We start from the raw sequence: 12,314 nt of genomic DNA, 5'->3' as shown, positions 1-12,314 counted from the left end.
TGATGTCTTAATGATTTCTGTTTTAATTTCTAATTCAATAAATATTGAGTTATAATCAAATTTAAAAAGCTGTTCAGAGTCCACGATAATTTTTAAGAGGTTCTGATAGCAAAAGGTTTGAGAACTGCTGTTATAAACATGTCATTAAATATGAAAACCAGTACATTAACACTATTTTACATATCACTTCTAATACACCTTTCAGCTGATGTTACACCAGTGTGACATACACTGTTGAAAACATCACACTACCTTTGGGTTGGCAACTGTCCTCTCCCAGAAACTCTTTAAAAGTAACTCCATAAAGAATAAGTATAGCCTCTAATTGACATTTTAGAGAGCATCATTTATTAGAAGCACTTTTTTTAAATAACAGGGATACTACATAGCTGACAAAGACCATCTAGCCCTGGTTGGTGTGGCTCAGTGGACTGGGTGCTAGCCTGTAAACTAAAAGGTCACTGGTTCAATTCCTGATCAGGACACATGCCTGGGTGGTAGGCCAGCTCCCCAGTTGGGGACATGTAAGAGGCAACCAACTGATGTTTCTCTCCCTCCCTCTCAAGCTTCCCCTACCTCTAAAAGTAAATAAAAATAAAGTCTAAAAAAAAAAAAAAAAAGAACATCTAATAGGATGCTAAGTCTGAAAGTCAGGCAAGTGCAAGTCTGAAATTGAACTGAACGTTACGGAAATTCAGAAGCTGGTATCATTAGAATGCAGAGTGCAAAATCGAGTGCAATGAAAGCCTCTAGGGGTAAGCAGGGGTTAAGTCAAAGGCTTCTGCTAAGTATATTAAGGATCATTCTAGTGACTGATTTGAACAGATGGGGGGGCGGGCTGGGGAAGAGGAACTGCAAGGGCCACAGGTTTCCAGCTTAAAGATCAGGATATCATGTTGTCATTAATTGCGATAGTAAACACTGCTTGGGGAGCAATTTTGGGGCAAGAGATACTGAATTTGGGTTTGAATTAGCTAAAGTTTAAGTGTCTCTAAGACTTCTATTTGAAGATGTCCAGGAGGTGGTCAGATATCAGTCTGGAGTTCCAGAGACTCAAACATGCAGCTTTGAAAGTCATTACACTGTAGCATTATTTCCTTACCTTTAAAACAAGAATGATTCCACCATGACATCACAGATTCTATTTGTTAGGGGTGGTGGGGTGATTATTTTACTAAAGATGCATGAATGCATATTGTTTTCTTCATTTCCATAGTCAAATTTTCATTGTCAACAATTAGGAACACACATTATATGCCGGGGTATTTTGTATTTATATTTTTTATTTTATGAATCTCTTCTCTTTACTACCTTCCATCTTTCCTTCCTTTGGGTTTATTTTGATATTCTTATCTAACTTCTTGAGATGGATGCTTTAAGTCTGTCTTATTTTCCTAATTTGATTAAAGGCAATTCATTTTCCTTTAGGTATTTTAGCTGAATCTGAAGTTTTTTTCTTTACAACTCAGTAGTTTTTAATATATATACAAGTTGTGTGGCTATTAATTCCACAACATTTTTATTACCCTAAAATGAAACCAATATGCACTAGTAGTCACTCTCCAGTCTCTCCTCCTCCCGTACCCTAGAAAACACATTTAGTTTCTATTTTGCCTACTCTGAACATTTCATATAAAAGAAATCAAATACATGAACTTTTGTGACTGGCTTCTTTCAAGGCTCACCCATGTTGTAGAATCAGAACTTCATTCTATATTATGGTTGAAAAAATATTCTGCCCTAACAGGTGTGGCTCAGTTGGTTGGGCATCGTCCCATAGAGAGAAAGGTCCCCAGTTCAATTCCCAGTCCGGGCACACACCTGGGCTGCAGGTTCAGTCCCCGGTCGGAAGCGCATGAGCAGCAACTGATGGATGTTTCTCTCCCTCTCTTCCCCTCTCTCTACAATAAATATTTAAAAAATAGTCTATTGTATGCATATATCACATTTTGTTTCTCCATTCATCAGTTGAAAAATTTAAGTTGTTTCTACTTTTTGGCTTTGTGAATAACTCTGCTATGAACATCTGTATCAAAGTTTGAGTATGGATGTTTTCAATTATCTCATGGTGTAATTGCTCAGTTATATTGGTAACAGTGTGAAGAAGAACCAAACTGTTTTCCACAGTGGCTGCACAATTCTATATTCTCCGAAGAAACTATGAGGATCCCAATTTCTCCACGTCCTTACAATTCTTATTATCTGTCCTTTTGATTATAGCTGTCCTAGTGGGTGTGAAGTGCTATTTCACTGCAGTTTTGACTTGATTTTCCTTGATGACTCATGTTGTCAGGCATCTTTTCATGTATTTATTGGCTACTTCTATACTGTCATTGGAGAAATTATATTCAAACCTTTGTCCAGTTTTGTTATTTGCCTTTCTATTACTGATGCTGTGAACATTATTTATATTCTAAACACCAGACTTTATCAGAGATATAATTTGTATATGTTGTTCCATTCTGTTGTCTTCACTTTCTTAAAAGTGTCTTTGAAGTACAAAGTTTTTAATTCAGAAGAAGTACATTTACATATGTTTATTTTATTACTTGTGTTTTTGGCATCATTTCTAAGAAACCAATGCCAGCCCTGAATTGGCGTAGCTCATTTAGTGAGGTGTCACACTGCAAAGTTAAAGGTCAAAGTTTGATTCCCAGTCAGGTCACATGCCTGGGTTGCAGGTTCAATCCCCAGTCAGGGCACATATAACAGGCAATCAATCTGTATTTCTCTCTCACATCAATGTTCCCCTATCTCTCTCTCTGCCCCCCCCCAATAAATAAATAAAATCTTAAAAACAAAAAACAAGAAAAAGTATTGCCTGACCCGGGTCCTGGGCGCACATAAGCCCTGGCCAGATGGCTCAGCTGGTTAGAGCATCATCTCCTACACCAAAAGGTTGTGCATTTGATCCTGGGTCAGGGCACATTCCTAGGTTGCAGGTTCGATCTCTGGTCGGGAGCTTATGGGAGACAACCAATTGATGTTTCTCTCTCACATAGATGTTTCTCTGTCTTCTTTTCTTTCTAAAAATCAATAAAAATATATTCTCAGGTGAGGATTTAAAAAAGATTGTGATTGAAAATTCCCTTTTATGATTGTTGCTGTTGTCTATGTTTTTTATTCACAATGCCTTATTTCTCTGTGAGTTTAGTTAGTTGGATTGAGCTGCTCATTTCTCTTAAAATTTTCTTTCTGCACATTCCTTTGAACCTCAAAATGATAACTACCTCTGGAATGGATACCTGCCAGGCACTCTGGGGCTTCACCACCCTGCACTCTAAGTTAAATTGCTGGCTCTAAGTTTTCAAATCATGCAAGTAGTGGGAATTTGGGTCCAATTTTGTGGTTTAAAAATCTCAGTGATGATCCCCCCAACTCCCCATTCAGTGCTAAGCTTAGAAATAGCTGATTTTTCTGGGGAGAAGTAAGATTATTTCCTATTTATTTTTACAGCATAGTCCCCTGGAATTCCAGGTTTATTAGTTGATCCCCTACTAGACGTCTTATCTTGGACAGACTGGGCTGTTTCTCATCTTCCCTGTATCCCTGGAAGCTACAAATCTAAAGTTCATGTTTACCTGGTTAAGCAATTTCTGCAGGGCAAAAGCTGCTCTCCTTGCCCCTGGGTCCTGTCTTTACTCATTCTCCAGTCTGAGAGTTCCTTACATTCCTATCACCTTATGAATGTTTTTAAGAAGTCATTTTTAAAAAACATTTTATATAGGTTTTTATTATAAAGGGAAGTTTTCAGGAAGTTTGATTACCTCCTTAGTTAGAAACAGAAATTGCATTATAAATATTTTACAATGTAAACATTAAAATATTAATTATTAAATTATTTAAAATACTTAAAAATTGAGAATGTATTTATCCTTTACTGTTTATTTTATGATAAACCTATATAAAGGCAAGTTGGTAACATATCATATTTTGTACCTATTACCCCATAATATCTAACACTACTCTTCTGTATTCCTTACATATTTTATTATATTTCTAACCTGATCCCCTGCCTCCCAAAAGTTTATAAAATTTAACAGTTGCAAATACTAAACAAAAGCAATTCAAAACAAACATAAAACAGCATCCACTTTACCCAGAATATGAAATTAAGAAAATGACAAAATCAGGGAAGGGAAAACCCCCAGAAATCTGAAATCAATCAGATTTCTGAATAATCAAATTTCTTAATCACATATCTGTTCACAGGTGTATCTGTTCACAGGTATCTGATTAAGAGACACACCAAAGGTGCCCTGGCTGGGTGGCTCAGTTGGTTGGAGCATTGTCCTGTACACAGAAAGTTGCAGGGTCAACCCCTAGTTGCAGGGGTCAACCCCTCCATGTACAGGAGGTAGCCTATCAATGTCTGTCTGTTTCTCTCTTTCTAAAATCAATAAGGTTATCCTCAGGTGAGGATTAAAATAAAATTTTTAAAACACACCATGGGATATTCAGGGAGTTATCTAAATAACCCCAAAAGCTTCCTGCCCTGGCTGGTGTGGCTCAATGGATTGAATGCCAGCCTGCAAACCAAAGAGTCACCAGTTTGATTCCCAGTCACAGCACATGCCTGGGTTTCGAGCCCCCAGTAGGGGACATGTGAGAGTCAACCACACACTGATGTTCCTCTCCCTCTCTTTCCCTCTCTCTAAACATAAATAAAATCCTTAAAAAAAAAAAAGCTTCCAGCCAGACAGACCAAAACACAAATACAAACACTGCTCTAGCAAAATACATCTGATTTAAGAGTAAGGCCTTGAATCAGTTTGAGTGGTGGCTAGAAAAAATGAAAAAGGGATATCTGCCAGAAGAACTATAACAGGGAGAATCAATATTGTTTGCTGATTTACTAAATGGGGAATGAGGAAGAAAAGAGTCACAAGAACAAAGATACCATTGACAGAAATAGGAAAGTCAAGGTCCTGCCTGGATAGTTAAGTTGGTTAGAGCATCGTCCGATACAACAGGGTTGCAGGTTCAAACAGGGCACATACAAGAATCAAGCAGTGAATACCGTATTTTTTTCGAACTGTAAGATGCACGCACCTCCCCCATTTGGGAGAAAATGGGGGGGTGAGTCTTATAGTCTGAATGTAGCTTACCTGGCTCACTGTGTGTGTGGGGGGACACGGTGGGGCAGAGTCACAGGTTATTACATATTTTACCACATTTTTTGCTTCAAACATTTTTTTCCTATTTTCTTCCTGTAAAACCTAGGTGTGTCTTATAGCCCTAAAAATACAGTACATAAGTAAGTAGAACAACAAATCAATGTTTTTCTCTTTCTCTCCCTTCCTCCTTCTCGCTAAAAAACCAGTAAGTAAAAATTTTAAAAAATGAGTGTTAAGAGAAATAGATTAAAAAAAATGTACTTGAAAAGTAACTAAATAAAATTTAATATTAAAAAAAAATGAGTGTTAAGTACTTAATATCACAGACAGTCAGAATGAAACAGTGGGGTAAGCCTGGTCCAGATCTGGTCCCCTAAACATGTGCAATACAATGGGAATAACAGACAGACACACATAAATAGTTTTTAAGTACAAATAATGATGTTTGGGTTAGCCTACCAACCAAGTCACCAAATTTGACCTTCTCCAAAATGCATATTCACCCTTGAGCATGAAAAATTGTTAAAAATAAAAAGCAGTGCCAGTTCCAGTGTCAGTTTCCGAGAGGAATCCAAAACTGTCTGAGTCACAGAATCACCACTGAAATCAGTGGACAGCATCTCCTGATGGAATACATGGCATCACTGAAAAGAAGAATTATTTTTAAAAGAAAGAAAAACAATTAAAATAAATTTTCAGTGGTAGATCTTAAACTAATGAAATTCCAAGATTGAAAGCCACTTTTGAACATTTCATGTTCAAAAACATTATTCACCTAACCGGAGTTAATATAAGTCTTTCCCCTGATATAACAATCAAGCTAACTCTCACACCTCTACACAGACAGATATATGAGTTAAACAGAAGGCCTAATGGACCAACACATTAAGTGTCTAATGGAAAGAGCATGGGCTTTGGACTAAAACAAACCAAGGGTCAGGTCCCAGCTGTAACACATATTGTATAATAAGTAACTGGAAATCTCCATGTCTCAATTTCCTCGTTTTTAATTTTGGGACCAACACTTAACTGTTGATATTGCTGTGAGGAGTAAGAATTAACTTATGAAAAGCACCTAGCGCTGTACCAAGCACACAGTTGCCACTCAACAAATGTTGGTTCCTGTATATCCTTTCTAAAGCTTCTTTTAGTAATAGGACTCAATATTAACCAGGGCCCTAAAATTAGTAATGGTTACTTAAGTTCCTTCCAAAAGAGTAACTGTTATTTAGTAAAACATAAAGAATGAATGCTCTTTCAGAAAGAGCTTCAAGAAAGTGGGAGGGTCATCAGTGTAAGCTACCGTAAAGAAGTTGAATCAAGTAAGAATGGAAAATGAGTCAGCAGACTAAGCCATTAGGACGTTAGTGATGGCTTCTAAAGAGCAGTTCCAGTGGTCAGAGTAGAATTAGGAAGAGAGGTAGTAAGTACAGAATAGTCTTTAAATAAAGTTAGCATGAAGGGAAGGGGAATAAGCAGCAGCTAAGAAAGACAAGAGTCTCCAGAACACATTGGTATGGTTTTATGACAAGACAGGTTGAGTGTGTTTGAAGGCAAAAAGGAAGCGAGTACTGGAGAAAGATTAAAGCTACAGGCAAGAGGTAAAAATTAATGGAGCAAAATCCCCAGAGATAACTGGGATGGGGTGATAAAGCAGGATCCAGATCAAAGGTAGCAGAGATGCAAACATCTCAGTTTTTCTAAGACAAGCAGAATGTAGGGAAATATGTATACATATAATTGTAGTTGATTCTGTAATCAGAAAAAAAAAACGGAAAAGTGAGAGAAGTCATCTCATGTAGCCTCTATTTTATCTAAAAAGGAAAAGGTGAGCTGTGCTATAAGTGAAGGGAATGGGTGGAGTTGGCCAGATGAGATGAGAGAAAACTTCAATTCCATTGGATTTCTAAAACTGGCACAAGTACTGTGTTTGCAAGAATATATCTGAAAAAGAAGTGAATACTATGGCCTAACTATACTATTTCAGGCACTGTGCTAGGTGCTCTACAAGTGTTACGGCTTTTACTTCTCAAGGAGAACCCAGTAAATGAAGTGTTACTGTCCCTATTTTATAAAAAGTCAGAAAAATAATTACAATAAAGATTGCAATATTAGATTTAGCATGGTGAAATACCAATACAATAAACATACAGATAATGTATTATAAAATTATACACTCAAAACCTATATAGTTATTAACCAATGTAACCCCAATACATTCAATAAAAAAAAAAGAGAGGAAAAAAAAAGACTACATAAAACCCTTAAGATTGATTTTTAAAGTTTTGTTAATGACATGATATAGTAGATATCTAATATTTTGGGCCTTACAGCATCATTCCCTTTTCCTAAGTGTGGGCTGATTACTTTAGTTCTTCCCACTGCACATACAAACTTGGTAGAATGGTAAATCCAGGTGCCCACCCTCCACCTCTTATAGTCAAGGGGTGAACACCTGACCATGAACATAGCTTATAGGTGCTCCCCCTAGACTTTGAATCTTGACTAATAAAGTCTCTTTTACTAATAAAATCAACAATTATATCTACCTTTCAAAGCTAATCTAATGAGAACCCAAAATTTATAATTATAAATCTAATTATATTCAAAGTTTTGAGAATTATTTACATGACACCATTAATATATAATAGTTATCAATTAGAAATATAGCATTACCCTAAACAGTACAATTCTGGTTTTCAAACACTTGAGATTATCTGCAATTATCCCATGGTGTGCCACAAGACTCAAAATCATTCATTTGTTTATTTTAATTGTTAAAATGTGTGTGTCCATAATACCACACGATCTGAGTGAGTATAGAACTTGGAAAGAAGTGAAAAGCAATCATGAAACTTCACCTGAAAAAGGTTATAAGTCAATATCTTAAACAATGACCCTACAATCCTTTGGGGAGAAGCAGTGACTACTCCAGGCAGCCTTGGAGCTTAGACCAAAGTCACAAAGTTGGGGAGGGATACAGCCAAGATTCCAACCCAGGCTGCCTGGCCCAGGTGCTCTTAACCACTATGCTAAGCTGACTCCATCAACTCAAAGCTCTGGTTGAATATCATGCTCAGGACATTTAAGTAACATGAGCTTTAGTAGCAACCAGAAAAAAATAGGGCACGTTGTGTGATTTAACCTTACTTAATACAGAGGTTTGCAAAAAGAGTTGAGAACTGCTCTCGAGAATGAGTTAAAAAAACAAACAAACACAATTCAAATTCTCACTAAGATTATGTGCTAGAAACAGTACTACCTGAAGGGGAAGCAAAAGAAAAAAATTATTCTTACAAGTCTATCTATTGAATACTCTAACAGAGTTTATGGGAAAAAAAAACCCAACAAATTCAGGGTGCGTAATTTTAAGCAGAACTTTTAACGAAAGAAAAATAGGCAATAAAAAGAAAAAATGGAAATGTCTTTGTAGGTTAGGTAGAAATATATCATCTCTTTCCACAGTCACTCTCTATATCAAGGGTCAGAAAACTATGGCCTAAGGGCCAAGTCTAATCCACTGTCTGGTTCTGTAAATAGGATTTTACTGGAACACAGCTCTCCTGTTTACTTACTGTCAGTGGCTGCTCTCACACTATCACTGCAATGTTGAGTAGCTGCGCTACAGACTTTATATTATAAAGTCTGAAATATTTACCACCTGGCTCCTTACAGAAAGGTTGCCAACCATTCTTTTATTTCTTTTATAACATTTACCACTATCTAAAATTATTTTGTTTATCAAGTACTGTCTGACTTCCCCATTGGAATGCAAACTTCATGAAGAAAAATTTTGTTCTCCCCACTACCTCTAGCACCTAGAACTGTGCATGGCACATAGAAAGCACTCAATAAAAGTGTTCAATAAATGGCATTTATTGAAAGACAAAAGGAGAGCAAATATTTCTCAATTTCTCTTGGATGTACTCCAACTATTCATCCTACCATTCCATCAAAATTGGTCTTCTCATGTAACCATTGGATTTTTCTTGTTGACACACATGTTGATAAATTCAGTAGTTAAGTCTTAGTCCTTAGCTTGACCCATCAGTAGTATCTGACCCAGCTGGTCTACACTCTTCTCCATGTGACTTTCTGAATACCACATTCTCCTAGTTTTCCTTCTACCCCACCAGCCTTTCTTTAGTTTCCTTTGCTGGTGCTATCTCATTTTCCTAACCTCTTAATGTTAGTGCTCTGGGGCCCAGCCTCCAAGATTTTTCTCTCAGGTCACACTCATTTTCTTAGTGAACTCATCAAGTCTTATCACTACACTTAGGTATTTAAAATGTAAGTAGTACAGCCCCAACTGGCGTAGCTCAATCGACTGAGTGCCAGCCTATGAACCAAAGGGTCACTGGTTCAATTCCCAGTCAGGGCACATGCCTGGGTTGTGGGCTAGGTGCCCAGTTGGGGGCATGTGAGAGGCAATGGCACACTGATGTTCCTCTCCCCCCACCCCCAAAATATTTAAAATGTAACTAGTCCAAAACCAAACTCGTTTCCCTCCCAAACCTTCTCCATCACAGCCTTCACCCCCTCAGTAAATGGGAACAGCATCCTTCCAGTTGCTGAAGGCAAAAACTATTGGAAGTCAACCAACCCGCGTTCTGTTACACCCCATATCCAATCCCCATATCCAATCTACTATCAAACTCCAGTGGCTCTATCTTATAAATATATTCCAAGTTGATGATCACTTTTCACAACCTCCACTGTTACCATCCTGGTCCAAGGCATCATCATGTCTTGCCTGAGATGACATAATAGCTCCCTGACAGCATCCCTGCTTCCACCCTTACAGCCAGGGTGATCACGTTTAAAATGTACGCCATCAATTATGTTTAACATGTAAATCAGCAAGTGGCTGCATGCTCTAAACCTCCAATAGCTAGCTAGTTATCTTTCCTACTCAGAGTTAGAGTCTCCCATGATTTGGTCCCCTGAAACCTGTGTTCCTTCCCCTCCAGGAACATAGGCCTCCACACCATCCTACAGCATGTCACTCGAGCTTCCAACTCAGTGTCTTTACACTGGCAGAAGGGCTCTTTTGGTTTAATGAACAAACCGAGACTACTGAATCAGGCACTGCCATGAACTAATTCTCATAACAACTCTGCAAGGTAAGTATCAATCACCCCAGTTTACAAACTGGGAAAGTGAAGTTTACAGGCCCCCTATCTACCAAATAATGGAGCTGGGGTTCAGGTCTGATTAGTCGTCACAGAACATGAGCTCTCCATGAGTTTGAGAGGCTAAAAGGGGAGGCATCCGTGATATTCCTCTGAAGCCACACTGATTCCAGCTCCTACAGGTGCACGATGACAGCTAGAGGAGATGAGAAAGGGCGGTCAGAGAAACAGGATGACCGGAAGAGGAGTTACCCAAGTCAAGAGGGGAAAGTTTCCAGGAAAAGGAATGGGTGTTAAATGGACGTGAGACATCCACAAGCCCAAGAACCCAGCACACACCTCACAGTAAATCATACCTGTAGTAGACAGCAACTCTGACCCTGACTTACAAAAATGTATTTTCTACCAATAATACTGGCCAAAGATAAGCCTACTAGGCAGGCACTTCCACAGGCCTGCAGCAACTGTGTGACGGTAAGTTGCAGTTAAGCATCTGACACCTAGCTTTTCCTCTGGCCCAGGCCAGACCAAGTTTGTGTGTGCGGTGGGCGTGGGGTAAGACGAAGTGTGGCCTTCAACTTTCAGAAGCCCCAAACCCCCCAGCAATCATCTTCCGCCCGTGTGGGACCGCCACTGTCTGTATCCCAGATAGTCCAGGAGTCCGGAGCGGTAGCCAGGGACGCAGAATGAGTGTTGGCCCTTACTCCGAATTTTTCCAGCAACTTCTAAGCCCTTTTCCTTTCCGCCCCACAGTAACGACAGGACACCCTATACCCCGACTCTCACGATCTCCCTCTCACCCCCATCCCCTGCCTAGACCTATCCCGAAAAGTGACCCCTGAGAAACCCCACACCCCACAGCGGTCCGGGTGTGAAGACCCCGCCTCACCGCGGCCCCAGCAACAGCGTGGACCAAGCTTTCGTAGGACAGCACGGAAGTCATTGCTGCGGGTCCCCTCAGAACCAGCTGCACTTTCCCCGCAGGAGCCACAGCCAGACTTGTGAAAGAGCCAGAATCCCAGGCGAAGCGTCACTAGTACCACCCTCTCAGGGCCGCCTCCTCCTGAATAACCACTTCCGGGTCGTAGAGCGCCCAGAATCCCATGGAGGCCGCCTGGGCTGGAAGGCAAAAAGGCGGGCCCGGAAACACCCCCTGGCTCTGATTGGCTCCCGCGACCTGCACAGGGCGGTGCCACACGGTGCTGGCTCCACCACTCGGGGCAGCCTCCTGGGTTCCCTAAACTAGCCAGTTGGCCAGTCCTGCTTCACTCGCACTTACAGAACAGTAGGCACTTCAAAAAGCCTAGATGGCCTCCCTTTCCTCCATCTCCCTCCATAACACAAACTGATGACTGTTAAAGTGGGGGACTCATCTTCCTGTTCCTCTGGGACTTGGCCAGTATTTCTTCACTAGAACTTTTCTGAAAATTAATTTTAGAGAAACATTTTGTCGTCCCACTTATTTATGCATTCATTGGTTAATTCTTGTATGTGCCCTGACCAAGGACGGCACCTGCAAAGGTGGTGGCATGTCAGGTGATGCTCTAACAAACCGAGCTATAGGGCCAGGGATCTGTTATTTTTAAAGTTACATTTTGGCCAAGAGGATATCAAATGTCAGTTGGTCAGGGTTCTCCCCTCTGAAAAACCCTGAGGTGTGGGAAGATAAACTTCAAGAAGTCAAAATACTCAGATACAGGTGGGAACATTCTTTAATCTCTTGGTTTCCTACTTTGTGAAATGGGTGTTAACACAGGGCTAAACAACTTGATTTGCTGTGAGGATTACAAAAGCTGCACTTCACAAAATACTTAACATTTCCCCACTCAAATTACAAAGTGATGAACCAACCATTTCTGAAGAACTGGAGAAAGGATTTCGAACACCGTTATATGGTGAGACACAATGTTTCAGGACTCCCATTTCTTTACCAGGGTACCAATGTCACGAGTCCCCATTAGTTAGTTTTGTAATGCTATTACTGAGAACCGAATGCTTATTACAATGCCAGGGTCGGTACTTTATGCCCCGTATCACCTCTGCTTCTCAGGAGAAGGCCTTAATT

At 39.7% G+C, this 12,314-nt stretch overlaps 1 protein-coding gene across 2 annotated transcripts in view; it reads right to left on the bottom strand.

The window, feature by feature from the left end:
- Positions 1-11,311, bottom strand: part of SLC25A17 (solute carrier family 25 member 17) — a 49,733-nt gene extending 38,422 nt beyond the window's left edge. Inside the window, exons 1-2 of one of the 2 annotated variants that reach the window (XM_053661720.1) lie at positions 11,139-11,311; positions 1,822-1,901 (exon numbers count right to left, since the gene is read on the bottom strand). In XM_053661720.1, coding sequence (XP_053517695.1) covers positions 1,822-1,857 — 36 coding nt within the window. In that variant the 5' untranslated portion in view covers positions 1,858-1,901; positions 11,139-11,311. The remainder of the gene's footprint in view (positions 1-1,821; positions 1,902-11,138) is intronic. The other variant, XM_037160270.2, reaches the window with a different exon arrangement.
- Positions 11,312-12,314: the final 1,003 nt, after the last annotated feature.

Source organism: Artibeus jamaicensis, unplaced genomic scaffold (assembly GCF_021234435.1).
Source record: "Artibeus jamaicensis isolate MK-2021 breed Jamaican fruit bat unplaced genomic scaffold, CSHL_Jam_final contig_233, whole genome shotgun sequence".
In the NCBI taxonomy this organism is placed as follows: Eukaryota; Metazoa; Chordata; class Mammalia; order Chiroptera; family Phyllostomidae; genus Artibeus; species Artibeus jamaicensis.
Note: the sequence above shows the minus strand (reverse complement) of the source record. Positions and strands in the feature narration are given on the sequence as shown.